The 18,689-nt window shown below is 48.3% G+C and overlaps 1 protein-coding gene across 2 annotated transcripts in view; it reads right to left on the reverse strand.

Annotated features, from left to right (window-relative positions):
* LOC8028162 overlaps window positions 1–12,514 on the reverse strand; it is an 82,473-nt gene extending 69,959 nt beyond the window's left edge. The window contains exon 1 of one of the 2 annotated variants that reach the window (XM_040502098.1): window positions 11,941–12,514. In XM_040502098.1, coding sequence (XP_040358032.1) covers window positions 11,941–12,181 — 241 coding nt within the window. In that variant the 5' untranslated portion in view covers window positions 12,182–12,514. The remainder of the gene's footprint in view (window positions 1–11,940) is intronic. The other variant, XM_040213535.2, reaches the window with a different exon arrangement.
* Window positions 12,515–18,689: the final 6,175 nt, after the last annotated feature.

Raw genomic sequence — 18,689 nt, forward strand, 5'->3', positions numbered from 1 at the left:
TTTCTTGAAGCGACCACAAAACACCGTAAAACAGCGGCGAGCTCTGCGAGCTGTTTCTTCGCCGGTGAGGCTTCGCGGAATCACCGCTTGGAGATAAACTATCTCGTGGAAGCACTGGGAATACCTCACACGTCGACTTTTCCTTTTACGTTCACAAACGAATGTCGTCCCGTCCGTCATAATCCTCGCACCGTCGAATGCACGAGCACTTTGTAGAACTACATGTCAATCGCCGTCATGCCGGACCCCGCACAGACCACTGCCGGCTATCGTCAACAAAGCCACGTGATCCCCGTCCAAGTACCACGGGAGCGCTCTGAGAGGGAGAGGCGCCCTCGGAATGAACCAGCCGATCAGGCAACAGCGCTCTCGTTCCACCACCTGATCTCGCGCGCTCTGGAAAGAGCGCTCGAGAGCGCGCAGAAAGAACCACGCGAATTCGTCATATGTTTAACCCATCGGCGTAGCCTGGCGACGCAAAATGCGCTGAAATCGCATCACTAAGATAAGTGCGTGGCATCCTCGTTGCCCGTTCCTAATCTTTCACAACTTGATGTAGGAAGGTATGCTAGATATGTGAAAGCGTTAGCAGATTGCAAGGTGTGAATAAGCAGATTGCTTACTCACACCTTGGCGTCCGTGAGCCTGAAAAAATCTGAAAGGTAATTTGTGCCTCCCGGAAATCTTGACAACTATAGACGTAACGAGCAACAAAATTCTATACGTTACTCGATAGCACTAGAGTAAATCTGTTACGGTTAGCCTTTCAAAGGTGTAACCAGTATCTTGCCCATCATCGAAAGAGGTAAGGCGCTAGTCGTACAGCCGTTACTTGTAACTAATGGGTTCTGTCATTTCTGTATGTCCGGGTTAACCCCTAAACTGAACCTCCGGGCCGGTTTTATCAGTAGGGAGTTTTCGTAGGTGGTTTTCGCCGTCCCGCAACGGCCTCCGCAACCCGCTGCGATACCCTGAACTCCACCGTCAAGGTCATCGGCGCGCAGGCGCAGTAGCGGCTTCTTCGTAGCGGAGGGATTAGCGGAGGGGAGAACGCGGTCCACGAAAGCTCCCTCCTATCCCGAAAAACCGAAAAACCCCGAATCGGAACTGTTTCCGAATAAGGAAGAAAAATCCAAGCTCGTGTAACTGCAGCTTTATTCTGCGCTTACTATTCAGAGCACAGCCCGCACTGAACTGTTTGCGACGCTTCTCTTACCTCGTGTCCTGGGGCCCTAATCTACATGGCGGGACGGGACCGGGACATCGCCGCCTGCTGCGATTGGCCACCGGGACTGACCAATCGCAGCAAGCGGCGATGTCCCGGTTCCTTGGCGTCGCTCGGTCCCTCCATGAGGGCCGCTGCTCATATCGGTACCGGGACGATTTCCAAGTAATCCGGTCACGGCCATTTTTCCTGCGGTTGGAGAATCCTACATCCCTGTTTTCTTCAAGACCAACCCCGATAACGGTCATTTCTTCTTCTTTTTCTTTCTTTTTTGTTGAACAGCTTAAATTGACCCCGAAGGTAGCCAGTACCTCGGGAAAAATAAACCCGAAAAAACGTCCCAGAATTTTGAGAGTTATCTAACCCCAAAAAAGACGAAACCCCGCAGTCACATACATCAACAAAAGCCAAACCTGCAAGCACTTTTTCCTTTGTACCGAACTGCCTGCAGACAGGGATGAAGCAGACACGTTTAGAACATGCTCGAGGTCATCCTGGCTGCAGCGCACAGCGTGTCTTTCGTATGAGCAGTGAGTGACGCGTTACCAGCAGCACTAGTCCAAGCGTTGGGCTGCGTTGCCGACGTCACTCTCTCGTAAACGAGCTTGTTTTTGTTAGCGACGAATAGTTGGGAGAGTGGAGGATAGACAACGCAAAAGACAATAGTAGGAGCTGGTAGCTAGTATAATGAGCTTTCGAGGGAAAGGTCAGTTGGAGAGGAGAAAGCAGGCGGAATGCTGGAGAAAACAGGAGGAAACCTCCTCCTCTCTTAGGCGTTTAGTCTGCTCATTCTTTTCCATCCTTAACTTTCTTAACCTGTATAGGTGACGTACGAGGGAGAGAAGACCTGTGCGGACGGCTTGGTTCGGCGCAGACAACAATGAGCCGGAAAAGACGAGACAAAAGAGCCGAGAGGGGGAGGCGCCGCCGGAAAGGAGGAGGCAAACACGCCTGCCCCCCCCCCCCCCCCCGCCCCCCCGCCCCCCCCCCCCCCCCCTGTCGTCGGCCGAACGACGCGGGATCTCTCTCGTTTTCGCCGCTTCCGGTAGACACACTTCGAGGCAAGGACTCGCTGCCGCCGATCAATTCGGCGGCAGCGAGTCCTACTAAATAAAAAAACACAAATAAAATTCTAAATGTCTTCTAAATTCTATAAATTCTAAATAAAATTCGAAGTGAAGCGTAGTTGTTTCTTATTTCCTTTTCTCTTCGTGGTGACAGGTGATAGAGTGTGACTTGTAACACAGAGCCTCGAAAATTTCAACAAGGCCGTGTTGCCAAAATGTCCACGTCCAACGCCGGAGTCCTTTGCGGGGCGGAGATTGGAGACGAGCGCTAAGTGAGGCTCGACCCGGTGTCTTCGCTCTCTCAACGAGAATCCCACTCTGCGCAGGCCTCCGATAGTGCGCGTAGAACTTAAGACGTACTTCTTCGGTGATGCTCAGCACCGATCGTTGGTCCCACCAGTCCAACCGATGGAAGTCGACATCATCTTCAAGCGCCGAGACGAGCGAAATGTCGGAGGAGTCGACCCGTGCACGTCGCCACTTGGACTCAGAACGAGACGAGAACACCGGAGAACGCAACTTTCGACTGCTTCACAGAAGGATTCATTGAAGCTCACTCGCAGATTCGCAGATTCAAAGGCCGGAGAGATGTACCCAGAAGAGGCTTGTACACGAAGCGACAGGGTTTGCTCCACCCAAGCATCCCAATTTCTTCTTTTTTATCCCTTTTTTTTACAGCGGAGCTGTCAAGGGTTAGGTTCCCCAGGATCGTGTCCGTGTATGTCGACACAAACCTACCTGGACAGCTGCCGCCATCTATTACCGACGGCGGCAAGCACACAACCAGTATGGTTTCCGCCGTCGCTCGTAGATGGCGGCAACCTTTCCAGCCATAATAAAAGAATGGATAGTTGGGCGCGTTGGTAGGAATTCATCGTAGGAAAAAGCGCGTAAAACAGACGATGACGAAGAAGAAGCACACCGTGTATCGAGTACAGCGCTGCTGGTCTTCCTTCTTCACAAGTGTAAAAAGGATAATTCTTCTTTTTTTTTTTTACATTTTACGGGTACAGTTTAGCGTTAAGAACCAAGATATGCGTTTAAGATTACCTTCCCAACGTTTTCACATTCTGCTGCACTGCTCTCGTTTTGCTCACAAAAGGCTCTGAGAGAGAAAAGTCTGAAAACCGGGGATCGCGTCTTCGTGCTGACTGCATGCTAACTGACTTGGCTGATGTCATCAGCTCGGATACCAGTGGTTTCGAAAAGTTCCTTCGTGGTACGCCTCATCCTTGCCATTGGCGAAAGCTGCCAACGATTGCTGTGTCGCCAGCACACCACGGGGCATCGAGGCGCCTTCGAAAGTTAAGGTTCGGCGATTAACAACTGTGGATGATCTAGACAAGAGCATAAATTAAGGAAGATTTACTACTACCTCAATCTGTGCAACGAGCAGAACGACGAATGAAAAGTCCCAAATCTTTTGTGCGGTAGAAACGGGACCTAAGCAACGGTAACTCGCGTAGTAACCACCAGATGACTCTGACGGTGATCTAGGACTTACTTGGCTTCGATGCACACTAAACAGGCTTCTTCTGAACATTATGGTAAACCTGAGACTAGGGGAGTAAAACGGAAAACGCGAAGGCAGACAGAAAAAGAACAGGCAACGTACTTCAAGAGGCTTCTCGTTTTCTCTGCAGACTCCATACGATTTAAACAAGGGAACTTAAAACCGGGAAACGATTCCTTCCGAAAAACCTGTGGGTTTCGCCTTTGGGGGAGCTACGTAGAAAAGGGCGTAGGAAGAAATGGGAAGAATGGTCCCAAGTCTCATGTAGGGAAGAATGGTCCCAAGAGGTAAGAAAAAAGAAAAAACTTTCACGCGAACCCATTTTGAAACGGAAAATAATAACCTCGCCAAGTTCTTCCAAAAATGTAATCACCTTCTAGTTCTAAGTTCTGTCTTTTTGTTCTTAATAAAAAGAAACAGGGAGATGCACTTCAACAAAATGACGTGAATATTCTAAGTACACGGAGAAACGTAAGGATCGAATTGAATGGTCGACTGCGCGCAAGATGTTCGCAACTGTTGTCATCTCAGTGGCGTACTTCTCCCAGAGGTTCTTTAGGCGACGTTGCATTTGGACAAGCGCTGACTTGCTCCTCTTCTTGGGAGGAGCGCTGGCTGGATCATCGGCCATTTTTATCCTTACGGTCGGTTCCTTTGAGCGTAAGGCGTCGATGGCCTCTCATATCTCTCGGGTGGCTCATTGTTGTAACCAACAATGCTTCCAAACCTTTCATTCCGCGTTTCATGCCAGTGTGTCCAAGTGCATCTTCCTTTTTTTTTAACTTAAAATAACAATAATGATTACAGCACTTCATACCAGAACGCAATTACTGGGTTGGGAGCAAATTTGCGAGGTTACAACTCCTCTCACTTGCAAATGAGTTCCGGGGGAAATATTTTTTTTTTTTCTTGCCCATTGGGGCCATTTTCTCCCACTTTGGGCAATTTTTTACGGGGTCGTTTGTTCCGGGGTCTTTTTTGACGAAAACATTTATTCCAGGTACTTTTTTTTTTTTTTCGGGGACATTTTTTTTGGCATTTCGAGGGAAACACAGGCTGTCTGAGGCTCCGTAGAATTACAAGTTTTACTGGCATTTCGCCACCACGCTTTGCCCGTCGGCCAAACAAATAAAAGAAAAGACTAAAACGGTCCGCGCTGCCGTACCAGACCAATTCACCTGGAGGGGCCCACGCTACCGTACTAGGCAGATTCGAGGGAAAGGGGGAAGCTGCAAAAAGAAAGAGGCTCTGAGGACCAGAGCCCAGGGCTGCCAACTTGAGGGAAGTTTCCCAGATTACGGTAATATTAATCTTTATGTAGGGAATAAGGGACATCTTGCTAGTTTGAGAGAAACGTTTGGGTGCCGTACATATATAAAAAGTCATAGGTCAATTATGATTCTTTTTTCTTAATAACACTGAATTCCAGCGGCTTTGGCTATATTTAGGTTATTCGCTTCAGCCGTTTGGCGGTTTGCTGTGCTGGCAAAACTGTGGAGCACTCGAATATTTTTCGGAAAAATCAGTTTTCTTCGCCCCCGTGAAAATCTATGGAGTAGAGACCAGTCAACTATAGAAGCTTCTGAGAGAGCCGCTGTGCCTCCTTTAAAAAGATGCATGAGTACAAGAAGAAATACTACGATGTCTGGAGATACAAACTTACGTGTCCGAGATGCAGACTTACCATGACTAATAAAATTTCGTGAATTGCCGTACACGAAACAGTACTTACTGCGTGTCGTGTTCCCTATGTTCGAGTTTGGGAAATCTCACTTCCGTTGCATCTTTTGTTTTGGACTATTATAAAAAGCGCTAATGTAGTTATTAAAGCAGTACAATGTTCTGATGACGCGCATAACATCTGATCGAAGACAGGGTCTCATTCGTCAGTTTGAATCCCCCGGTAACAATTCTCTTCACCACATTGGCTTTGGTCACGGTTTTGGCCCAATAAGCTCTTTTCTCTTTTTTGTGCTAGACGTGCGCGAGGCGTAAAGGCTATTAATGTATTATCGGAAAAATGGAAGTGATGCAGAGAATATCGAATATTTAGTATCATATAATTATTTGGGCAAGCGAGAAAAATTTCGGCAGAAATCGGGAAATGTCAGGGGTCCGCTAAGGAAATTTTGACCTTCCGTGTTGGCAGCCCTGCCAGAGCCTCACCCAGCGAAAGAGTCGAAGTGTTAACCCAGCCCGGCCCCACCGTTAACGACGCTTTGGTACAACAGTCTGCGGTGCGGATGGCTCATTACAAAATATTAACCCCCCTTGGGCCCGCTGTACACGCCGCCTCGCGGCGCCCCGCCAGCGGCCCAAGCTGTGGGCCCAAGTACAGGCCCCTCTGTCCCCCACTGCACCTCTGTTGCTAGGGGTTACATCACGCAGTGATCGCCCAGCCAATCATATGCGGCCGCCGTCTTTAATGCACACGCTAAGTGAGCTGATCTGCTTGCACCAGGGAAAAGAGGAATTTCGGGAATGTTCACCCCGCGGAGAAGTGCTGAGAGCATACAACAAAGCGTTCACCATGCTTTGTTGTATATAACCGAGGCGCGGAATGTTCCCGCATTTCTTCGGGGAATCAGCGTGGCGGCAACAGCGATCTTTCTCAAAGAAACTTCCTCTGCACGCCATTCATTGGCAAGCTTAGACCCTCTCGTCCTCTTTCCCCGAGCCTTGCCTCTCCCCCACCTTCCTCTGGAGCGCCTGCCACCAGGAGTGTCTCAGTACTTGGTCAGTGTGACGAGTTCGTGCTGCAGCCACGTGACCCACAGCTCTCCCCATGGACACTGACGTCTCTTCCTGGCTGGACTTACGGTGCTTGTCAGCCGTCGGCCTCGCGGGATCCCGACGGCTACAGTTCGTCACTGGAGAGCGCGAAGCAGCATTTCGTTTCGTGAAATCTAACTGCTACTGCCATTTTGGACTACGGGCTGCAAATCTTCAACTCGCCTGCGCGTGCTCAGACGATTCTTCAGGACGCTAATCGGTAAAACTTCAAGATCTGTAATCAACATTTCGCACTCGTGGACTGACGTCAGCCGCAGTATCCCGATGGAGCCATCTTTTATTTTGTGTCTTCAAAAAAAGTCATCATAATTGTCCGGTTAAAAAAAAAGAAAGAAGAAATCGGCTTAGCCTTTGTTGTCGGGGATTTAGGCTGTCGAGACCGAAACGACACAAATAATAATAATAGTAATAATAACAATAACCCTATTTTTCATCATACCATGAAGAGAAAGCCGGGGGAAAAAGGTGCAAAAGAGCTTAGCAGGTCCCCAGCCCCATACAGTGGCAATAGATGCAGACTTTTTATTTCACACTTTGATGCACAAATAATGGCACTGATAGACTATTGTATACAGAAGTGACGAGGCTCATTTATGGTAAGCGAGTCAAGGAGCAAATCGCGACTCACGAGGATGTTTAGTAAACAAGCCAGTGTATAGTTCATCATTTGTTTTACGTAGTGTGTCCTACTATGATTCTCCCAACATTCAGCGTGACGTACAGTGCCCCTCAAACTTAACGCCGCCACTCGGTTACGCAAATATTGAGCTATTTCATGGTATTCAAAAATAAATTGGTCGTTGCAGCTGCTCGAATACCTTCCCCAGGTTGGGTTTCCATCGGGGACGCAAATTTGTACGAACTCGTTCGACCGCTATGTACAGGAATAGCTCAAAAAGTGAAGAAATCGGACCATCTCGTGGCGGCGTTAAGTTTGGGGCGCACCGTATACGTAGGCTGGGCTGCAACGTTTTTGCTCAGCATGTCAAGATTCGCCGGAAATCGGGAATTTCGTCTCAGCTCTCTTCCGAAATTTGCAGTCAATCTGTAATTCTAAATGCAATGTATTGTTATAAAATCGCTTAAAAAAAAGAAAAAGAAAAGAAGCTTAGCAGGGGGGGGAGTCATGTGGAGTTTTGGAAGTAGTTCCAATCATTTTCTTTCCAAGTAGGAATACCTTCGAAATTTCCCGCCGCGGCCGCGTCCCAGATAAGCTGATGGTAGCTAAGGTACGAATACCAGAGTGAGTTATAGATTACTAGCTTAGCGGAAGTTGGTAAAATAGATCGATTGCGGTTTACTAACCCGACAACAGGGGATATCTCAAACGGACACGCGTGCTTTCGTGAGGCTCGAACTCTCAAGATTCCAGAGTATGTTCAACGGTAACCTAGTCGGACTGCTATCCGTTCTGCCCTAGTTATGATGAAAGTTAGCAGCGGCACGGTATAATCGCAGCAATCACGCCGTAACTTGGACACATGCACGGTGTCTGAACTAGCATGTAACTTAGCCCTGTCACGCGGGAAAATTAATGTCATTTGCAGCGAGCCAAATGTCATTTATGCGCCGCGGCACGGGAAAATGTAATGACATTCGCTGAAAATGATAATCACAACCAAATGAATTCGGGGAAACTCATTCGCCGCTTCTCTGGGAGAGACTACATTATCCTGACGGCAGAGACGCAGTGAACCACAGCAACGTGACATTTAACTAACATACAGGTTCTAATTGAAGGTTGTTATAAATGCGCATTATTATATGTTTATCTGACGTTGCCATTCCATGGTCTTGCATCGCAGAATTTCAAAAGGCTCCACGTTTGCACCTCGAAACAAGAACGCCGCGAACACAATGTTTGGCGGCTTCAACTTCCTGCTGTCTGGCGCCATGTTTCGCGAGAAAACGCAGACAAGTTGCTACAAGTCGTGCCCGGGAACGTCTCCAAAGTCACTTACGAAACTGTTGGTATACCACACGTGCCATATTGCTTCCCTTTCAACGTTAAATCCGAAGGAGACATCACTAGAGCCAACTCGTGCCATCTGCGCTAAAATCTGGATTTCGATCATATTTGAAAACATTTTAGACCGCAGCTTCTTAGGCGGCCGTTTCCGCGTCTCGCGTCGTCTTCGTCGCTGTGGGCGTAACCGCCCCGCTAAATTTAGCGGGAAATTTAATTGATGTTGAGGTCACGTGACGTCGATTTCCCGGCTAATTTTAACGGGAAAACTTAACTCACTAAATTTATCCACCAGGAAATTTTCCCGCTAAATATAGCCGGAAAACTTTCCCGCTAAATTTAGCGGGTTAAGGAGGAGGAAGAAAGGGTGCCTAGGGAAACACACTCCCGTCCTCCTTCTCAAGAGCTGCGTTCTGATCTCGCATTACAAGGATCTGTAAACGTAGAAGTGTTGTAAGTTGGGCAAGTTGTAAACGTCTTTCTCTTTTTTTTTTTTTTTTTTTCTCTACAGACCGTTTATATCCTCTCAGTAAAGCCTAATAACATCCACGAGACGCAATATACACGACCGCTGAAGCACTGCTCGCGTTGAGATAACAAAAACCTGAACTGCCCTCGGGGATTTCTGGGATCGCCTAAATATGGCGATAATAACTCACTCTGCGGGCTTCAAGCATTCTAGAAATACAAAAATCATAAAGATGCGCGGGCGATTTTTCTGTTAAAAACAATCAAAGATCGAAATTATCTCCGGCGATGGGAGGGTCATTGTGCCTGCAGTCAGCTGTGACCAAGGAAAACGCGATATTTCACTGAGATTGGAAACTCTGGTTATTGCAAAATGTGCATGCTTTTGTATATCATAGAAACAAGTAAAGAGTACTAGAAAAAAGTAAATTTTTCGAGAAGAAGGAACGTAATACTGCAATCATCGTCTCAAAAACAGCAAACTACGGTTGTTGAAGTTGTTGTCCTCCGCGGGAGTGATATGTCCGGTCGTCAGTTGCCGAGCGCTCAAGCGCGCGCTAGCTGGGTTGAATCGTTGTCCGGGCCAACGTTGGTCCGGGCCAACGTTGGTCCGGGCTATATGGGCAACCAGCCGCGCGCATTGAAGATATCACTCCGCGGTTCCAGCGGTCGGAGGCGCGAGGATCCTTCGCTCGCTACTGACTCACAGTGGTCCTGCTTCCGCAACATGCTCCTCCCATCGCCGGAAATGACCTCGGTGCGTTACGATCTTTGATTACTTCTCTTTTTTTTAATAGAAAAGTCGACCGTGTATCGTCCTGATTTAGGGATTTCTAGGATGCTTAGAGCCATGGCAGAGAGAGAGCTATCGCCATATTTAGGCGATCTCACAAACCTCCTCAGGGCCGGTATCACACTGCTCGTATACAAAAGACAGTCCGGAAACGAAAGTCACCGCAATATCCTTGATTCGAATGCCGCGTGACAAGTTCTCTCCTCGAACTCACTGCCATGCAGATGATTCGAAGCACGGATCTCGCTGTGACTCGCGTTCGAATCTGTTTGCAGATTGTCTTTTCTGCGATGTATTCAAACACTGTGGCAAGCCGCACAGTCACACTGGTAATACAAATACAGCCTGCAGGCACTGTATGAGGCCTGTTGTGTCACATTGGTAATACTGTCTGCAGACATGTTCAGAGCATGTATGAAGAAACATGGCTGAGGTGTGACGCAGGTAAATCTGGCCTCCATGTCTGCAACAAACACTCTTTGTACACGACGTAGGAGTGCTATGAATGTGCGTCGGAAGCAATGGTTGTCATGGTTACGCCGCTCTGCGGCGCGATATTTTGCTCACGTGTGTTTCACGCTTTGCTACTGGTACCCGCGGCGCACAGGCGAGGGCATTTGCCAGCGCCGACCTCGTCGTTCCATCAGCACCTCGGGACACGTCTCGACCACTCAGAGATCATCCGTCGTGGTGGACGACGTTTCCTCCGCCGAAGCTCTGCCCGCGACGTCCATATGACGGCGTTCATTTCAGCGAAGGCGACCAGGTAGACGAGATGGCTTTAAAAACGAAAACCAAAGGGATCTGCCAATGTGGCGGGACGTAGAGACCATCCCATTACCGCCTCCCTCTTTGGCGTGCGTGATCGTGTTCGAGCTTCTCGAATCGGCTCTCGAGGGTCGCCGGTGTCCCGCCGGGCAGCGCTGACACCGGCGCTTTCATGAGCTGCCCAACGCCTCTCCGCCAGCCGCGGGAAAAACGGGGCATTCGCTACAGCGGCGTTCTCCAAGATAATATCGACCAGAGTTCACGACGGAACAGTGGTCTTCCACCGCAAAGGACGTTTAACGGGCCCAGATAAAAACTGTCGTCTCGCAATCTGCACTCGATAGCCCCGAAAACTCTGAAAACAAAAGAGAACACCGCACGAATCCCCACGCGAAGGACACCCCTGAGGGCCGCGGAGAATGAGACACAGTTTAAACGGAAACAAGCAATCGCTGCCGTTCTTGGTCTTTTCTCCCCGCTTTCTATCAAAAGTAGGTAGGGATTGATCGAAGGGTACATGCCAGAGCAATAGTAGAATCCGCTTATCCGCAGCGCCCACTGAGGCGGTGAACTCTGCCGTTTCCGCGAGTAAATACTCCACGCGAGGAGTAATATAAGAGAAAGCACCTCCGTCGCGTTCGCGCCAATTCTGCAATCCAGTGAAGACAGTGTGGAACAGCGAGACCCGGGTGCAATTTGGCCAATCTGTTAATTGTTGTTGCCTGCCACTGGAGGTACAAAGCAAAGCACGCCTATTCTTATTTTATTTTCCCCTTTTTTTAACGTGTTGCAGAGTTTTTCCAGCGTATAACACGAACGCGATATTGCCAGTTCCTTTCGTCTCTTTAGAAATGCAAGTATGCGCCTCTGCCAGTGCGAATAGCGTTTTTTGAAGTGCTCGCTTCCGGGCCCTAACCTAACCGGTCCAATCTAAACCATATATATACGCTCTCAAATAAAACATTAAAAAAATGATGCCAAGTACTCAACCCCCCAGCAATTCGGATGGACGAGAGAAGCCGATGCGGGGAGGCGTGATGTCCCCAGACGCCAGCGGACACGTGAGAAACGTCAAACGGCGCCAAGGCCGGCCCGCGACCGGCGACGGGGCGTCGGCACCCGGGGTCAAAGGATGCGAGGCGTGAAGCGGAAGACTTCCCGGCCGCAGCTGTCGGCGCGCGATGCCCACGCCCCCGTCGGGCACGGTCGCCTTCGCAAATCAAAACATTGGCCCGCCTGCACGCGGCGTGTTATCGATCCCGCAGACACGGGCAAGCGCGGGGCCATCTTCGGAGCCACCCCCGCACGAGCAGGAAGGAAGTGGGCGACCACAACCACGGCACTCACCGGCGCTGTAGATCCTGCGGAACTTGAAGTACGTCGCCTTGAGGTTGTTAATCTTGGTCTTGCAGTCGATGGACGAGCGGTCGTATCCGTGCATGCGCAGCTTGTTGGCGATCATCTCCCAGATGACCGAGTGCCGGTAGGCCGAGTCGAACTTCTTCTGGGTCTCTGGGTCGCTCCAGAGCGAGATGAGCGCGTCGCTCTCGGCCACGCTGAAGTTCTTGGACCGCCGCACGAGCTCCATGTTGGATCTCGGCGGCTCGTCGCCGGGACTCCCCGCCAGGGCGGCGCCGGCCTCGCTCCGTCTCCCTGACGATAGTCAGCGGGCCCAGGCGGCGGCGGCCATTGGCGGCGCGTCGCCGGTCCACCGTCACCGCGTCGACGCGCGCTTTTTGCCCGGTCGTCGCCCGAAAAGCCGCCGCGGCAACCCGCACACCGCCGCCCAAGCCGTCGATGTCGGCCAGCGTCCTCGCGGGCGCGAGCAGCGCAGCTCCGGGGCCGACCTGCGAGACGCACGAACCGTCGGCCGACGAGTCCCGCCAAGTTTAATTATCATTAGGAGCGGGAGCCCCAGTGCGCCTGCGCAGATGTTAACGGCGTTCAAGGAGATGGTTGCCATGGCGACCGCGCTTTCCCCCTCGGCGGCTTCCCTCTCCGCCTCCATAAAGGCCAGCCTTCTCTCTCCCTCTATTTATTACTATTATTATCGACCAGACGCGACTAGGGGATAAGCGGCGCGCCGCCGCTTGGTCGTGGCGGCGGCCCTTTTCCAATCCGGAATGATGGGTCTTCCTGGCGAGCGCTGATGATCCTTCTTCGCGGAAGCCGCAGTGACACGTCGCTGCAAAGCCGTCTGCGGCCTGCCCTGTCTGGCGGACAAGGGCCGACGGCGGCGGTCTGCCGCAGCAGATAGAGCACTGTCGCGCGCCTCCCAGACGACTGCCGGCAATGCGCTTGGGGTTCCTCCTCCGGCTGCCCACCGGACTTTCCGGGTCTCTCGAACGCGCTCCGAGAAGTTCCGGGCTTGGACGTTAACGCGCGGCTCGTTAACTTTTCCCTCTTGCTTGCGAGAAAACCAGTCTAATGTTCGTTCTCTCTTTTCCTTCGTAGGCTAGCGAGTGTTTACTTTCGGAAAGTTTTTGGATGAATAACGAGATAGTTGCTTGTTTTCTACGAGAATTTTGCGCATCACTCACCTTGTTGTAAATCTCCCAACTCGGTCTTATTTGCGTTACCACCCAGACGCGCCGAAAGAACAGACGAGCACAGACATCACCCGCAAAGTTGAACAGTTGGCGCGCTGTCGTGCTCGTGGAACTACATTCGACTGATTCTAATAATTGCCTCTCGCGAGCCTGATAATTAAAGATCAAAGAGTTTTTGTTTTCGCGGTTGACCTTCCAGCAGTGCGTTATATTTTTTGCCCCGATTCTTCTTTTTTCTAGTTTAACGTAGGTCACAACGTTACTGTATAACTTGAAGAAAACAAAGAAAGTAAGGCGTTACTTCTAGAAGTAAATAACTCCGTCTTTTTCAACCCCGTTACCTGGTCCCCGTTTTCCACCCTCGTTACTTCATGGAGTAGGGATCATGTTTACAAACAAACTGGAGCGCCCCGAGCGACAGGCCAGCAGCGCCGTACCGTGCGCGATGGGCTGTGGCCAAGAAACACCGCATCCTGCAGCATCAACAAACCACTGGAATGTGATGTCGGCGTCGCGGTGTGAGCCCCCGTGCTCTTTTTCGCGTCAGCATTGTTGCTTCTTCGTCGTCCTAGCAGTGTCTTACTACTTTAGTGGCCTCAGCGAAATTGACGAGGCTCGTTACACCGCAAAGCTTCCCGTAAATAATGTGACGTGCGACGATTCCTACTTGTTAGTAATTCACTTACAGTAATTAAATTACTATACTTTAATTACTTTCCTTGGTGATTTGTATTTGTAAATAATTACTTTCGGCTAAAAGCAACTGCAAATGTAATTTAATTACTTTCTAGCGTCAGTAATTGCAAAATTTCAGGCACAATTACAATTATGTCGTATTACACTTGAGACTGCGGTGGAAGAAATCGGAAGAACTTTCAGTAGAAGGAACAGACACAGGGAGCGTTTTTGAGACGTTCTCTGTGTCTGTTCCTTCTACTGAAAGTTCTTCCGATTTCTTCCACCGCGGTCTCAGGTGTAATACGACATGATTAGCTACCACCAGCTCGCCTGCACTCTCACCGTCTTTTCACAATTACAATTACTTTTGCAAAATTTTTGCGGCGCTGACGGAACCTCTCTGAAACCCTCAGCGCTCGCACAAGCGGCCTATAGCTCTCGGTGAAACACTCAAGACACAGACTCACACTCACACACAACATAAATAGGGTCGCATTGTTTGTTGTTTTGTTGCTTACACTGCGGGGTGAGAGACAATCCTCTTTCGAGCCTACGTTAACGGCGCCGTGTAGCGCTGTCTGCGGTGCGAAAAGAAAACTAAAGCCTAAACATGCCAAAATATTGAGAGAAAACAAAATTAAGCTTCAGCTTTTAGCTGAGGTTGGAAATTTTGTCTATGAGACTTTGAAGTAATTTTTCTTTCTTCTTTGCCAGTTTTTTACGTACCCCTTCCAGTACTGTCGTCGCATATGGCTATCTTTGTACTATTTTCAAGTTTATACCTCTTGTTTTTGCTTCGGATATTATTTGCATAACCATTTTGGAGACTGACCTCGCACCTGTGAATATTGTCGCCAATGATTCGGGAGTCCCCATTCGGTACTTATTTATTTCTGAGCCATTATAATTTCAACTCAATGTAAATATTTTACAATACCATGATGTGTGTATGTGAATGTGATCGAATTAGCGCGTGTGGGTTTTTCTTTTATATTAACATTTGTAAAATATTCCTGTGTGAATAATTGTCGCTTTTTTATTTGCCTGGCTAACAAAAGTCTGTCAACCCAATTAGCGATCTGGTGTTTTCCAGCATATGAACTAATTGATTAATATTTAATAAAAATACAAGAACGTAGTACTTCATTGCTCCAAACTGTAAAGCTCCATCGAGAATTTAAAACAAATTCATAAAAGGAAAGTACAATATGTGACATTTATGTAGCAATGCTTAAGCCTCCTCAAACATTCGGGCAAGGAATGAACAAATAAGTATGTTGTAAACATTTTCGACGGACATCCGTCTGGTTAGGGATGATTTAAAAGGCTTCAACTTGAAACTCTAACCAAGCTTTATTAAAAGCAAAACTCCCGACGTTTCGGGACCAACTCGGTCCCTTGATCGCGGGTGACTTATTTAAAAGACCTCAAGTTGAAGTCTTTTAAATAAGTCTGTTGCATTCTATGCAACTCGTTTAAAGTTACATTGCTTAACTCGGGTCGCTCTCAGAAATAGGTAATTTTAAAGTGATTGCATTACTTCTTAAAAGCAATTTGTATTTGTAATTAAATACTTTTCACGTAGTAGTAATTGGAATTGTAGTTAAACTACTTTTGAAGCAAAGTAATTGTAATTGTAATTAAATTGCATTTTGGAAGTAATTTACCCATGTATGCGACGATTCATTCCACGTGAACGCCGCAGAATGGACGCTAAAACTTGGCCCACAAGATGAGAATCTCCACGCTATGTTCAGTCGTGGCGTCGCTCGGGCTGCAAAAGCGTGGAGGGTCGCTGCGAAGCTCGATGTCGATGCTGAAAATCGCAAGCAGGATTGAACCGAGTGAATCAGACATAACAAGTCGGTGATGGCCACTTGTAACAACGATCAACATATCCTTATATCTACTGTTAACACCAAACCGACATACCACAAACAACCTGCACACTTAAGAGCATTTAGAGGCCCACACTTATTTTTCTATCCCAATGGACCCTTTTCGAAATTTAGTGCCATTATAATGACTCAAAAAGCATCTTATTTTTACCGTACTAAAGTTAGTCATCGACCGGCAGCCTGTAGTACTTTACCGGGCACCATCACTTTCGGTAGTGAACAATAGTCGAGAATCTGTATTTTTACCTTACAATTCTTTGTGGATGTCTCAGTTTCGGTGATGACAAATATTCAACCGGCAAGGACGTAGCACCGACCCACATTGAAGCCGTGATACCATTTTATACATCAAGGTTCTGTAACGCCGCTGCCTCGTGACTTGGTCCAATTATCTCGCAGCGTTGGCAGTGTATGAACTTAAAGGGATACTAAGACGGTTCTCTATTTGAGAAAACACACACACACTTCAGACATCCTCCCCTGGCGTCCAGTATCAGGAATATTTCTATTTCGGATTGATGCGCCAAGTAGTGACAACAGCACTTTCAAAGTAGCATCGAAGCCCCTCCTTTTCGGCGCGTTCGGTGGAAAGAGGAAATAGTGACGAATTATACAGAGATATCATCATTTCCGCACCTTCCGCAAGCCATACCTGAGACATCAAAAACACTGCACGCGTTCCCTCCCAAGCGGCAAGCACATGGCAGCTGAAACCTCTAATTATGTCATCACATTCAGCGTTTTTTTTTTTTTGCTTTTATTGCAGCTATTGATTCGTTCGAGCCAAATGGTGGTAATATTCAAATTTACCTCTATCTCGTCTTTGTTTTTTAAATTTATATTGACATTTGAGCCACTAACTATAGGTGGCGCTCAATTTCTCAAAGGGACGGTCCACCGCCCACGAACGAGGATAAGTCAGCAGTGTGGCGAAGCGTTCCCCGTGTTGCCGCACCGTCATCGCGGTGTGACAGGGTGTTCCCCGACCGTCGAAGAACAAGTCGGCGAAGATGTCTTCCAGGCGACAAGAACAAGGTTTTCGACATTTGCCGTTCGTCTCTCCGTGCAACAGGGTTGCTAAAAAAAAAAAATCTCCCTTGTGTTGACGATAAAACTTGTCAAACTATCACCTAAAAATGGCCGCGCCCTAGAAAACGAACATCGAGGCAAAGGAGCGGTGGAACTTCAAGTAATCACTAAATTACTCGAGATAGGTTACTGAAGTAGCGTGATCGAGCACATATTACCTGGACTGGCTGAAAACATTAATCGTGTCTTTGTTTCCGTGAGCACATTTATAGTTCAGGACTTGGGGTGTGTGTGTGTGTGTGTGTTTGTGGGGGGGGGGGGGGGGGGGGGATCTGACGTCACGGGCAAAGCGTTGCTCCGATCTCTATTGTTGACCTGATACTTGCCATTTCACAACTAAAACGTCTTCCTAAACAAAGCCTGTGCATGTCGTTCTTATATTTTCAGTTGCTTTTGGAAAACTTAGAACAAGCGCCCCCTCCCCCACCCCTACCCCAACACCTCCTAGATAAGAAAGCAGTAGTGCTGACAGAGATGTCTTCATCAGCGAAGGCCAACGCTGGTCACAGCTTGAACACGACGATTGCGTCAACGTTGCGCAGACGCAGCACTGGTTTGCAGTCTGTGTTCAGCTTTGACCTTCGTTTGTTACGCAAAAATGTCAGCACTACTGCCTTGTCTTCTAAGCGATGCTGCCCCCCCCCCCCCCCCTTTCCCTGGACTGGACATGTAGTGTACTATACCGGCGACTCTAGCCCAGTGTTGTACACGTTCCTCAAAAAAAAAAGGAACGAAAGCTCGTTCCTCGTTCCTTCTGATTTTTGCAACGCGTTCCCGTTAGAAGTTCCATCTGTGAGAAATAAACTCGGTCCCGTTACAGCTAAAGAAATGGAGCGTATCGTTACATAAACGTTCCATCTGCATTTTGCTGATTACCATATTTAGTTAGATCAAGGAAAGCGTTCTCTCTCTTTTTTCTTTTTCTTATCTATCCCATCAAATGGCAACATACGAATTTGAATGCCGTGATGGAAGGGCACCAGGAGAAGAAAACAAGCGGAAGCAGGGTTTCATTTGGTGATAAATTCACATTTAAAAATCTCGGCTTTTAACAGTATTCATGCTTGTTGTGAACGATTCAGACGAGCCAAATGTACTGTTACGCCAGATTGCACGAGCCCTCACACATTTGAATCTAACAAAGTCCCTTCTTCGAACCCAACAACAGTTGTTTTTCGATGTTGCTGTTTGTAACACGAGCAAGTGAAGAAGAGTATAGGGCTTTTGGAAGGTCAGCCTTGAAAACCACAAGTCCTTCTTCGTAAAGGTTGGATTCGTTGTTCAGTTTGAAGGTGGGGGACAAGGGTAAAACGAATAAAGGTTAATTTTTGGCTATCTTTTAAGTCAGTGGTTCTCACATGTGTTTCCGCGGACCCTTTAGGGTCCGCGAAATCATCCTAACGGTCCGCGAAGCCCTGCCTTTTGACAATAAAAGTTGTCTTTTTTCTGATTAAGAATACACTTTCCGATTCCTGGGTGAGTTTTCTCGTATATACTTCAGTAATAGAAGTCTAGTTCATATTAGGCCTTAGTTATATCTAGGGTGTGTATTTTCCGGTTTTAATCGAAAAACACCGATAAACATCCGTCGGTGACGAAAATATGAAATCGGTTAAAACCGAAAAACACCGGTGGTTGGGTATTTTCGCCCTGGTTAAAACCGAAAAACACCGGTCGTTGCATGTTTCCGACCTAGCGAATCCCCTTCCTCGTAGAGGTTCGTCAAACGTGTCATCTCGTGGATCCTTCATTCTTCCAGTGTTCATGCATGGCTTGCACGTGGCGTCAGTCCGCCTCCTTTCTGGGGGTTAAAAGCGACTAGTGAACGCAGTGAAAGCTAAGCTCTCACACACCTTTCCCATATTGCGTCTCCCATGGCCCC

Source organism: Ixodes scapularis, unplaced genomic scaffold (genome assembly GCF_016920785.2).
Source record: "Ixodes scapularis isolate PalLabHiFi unplaced genomic scaffold, ASM1692078v2 PGA_scaffold0__279_contigs__length_252992795, whole genome shotgun sequence".
Classification (NCBI taxonomy): domain Eukaryota; kingdom Metazoa; phylum Arthropoda; class Arachnida; order Ixodida; family Ixodidae; genus Ixodes; species Ixodes scapularis.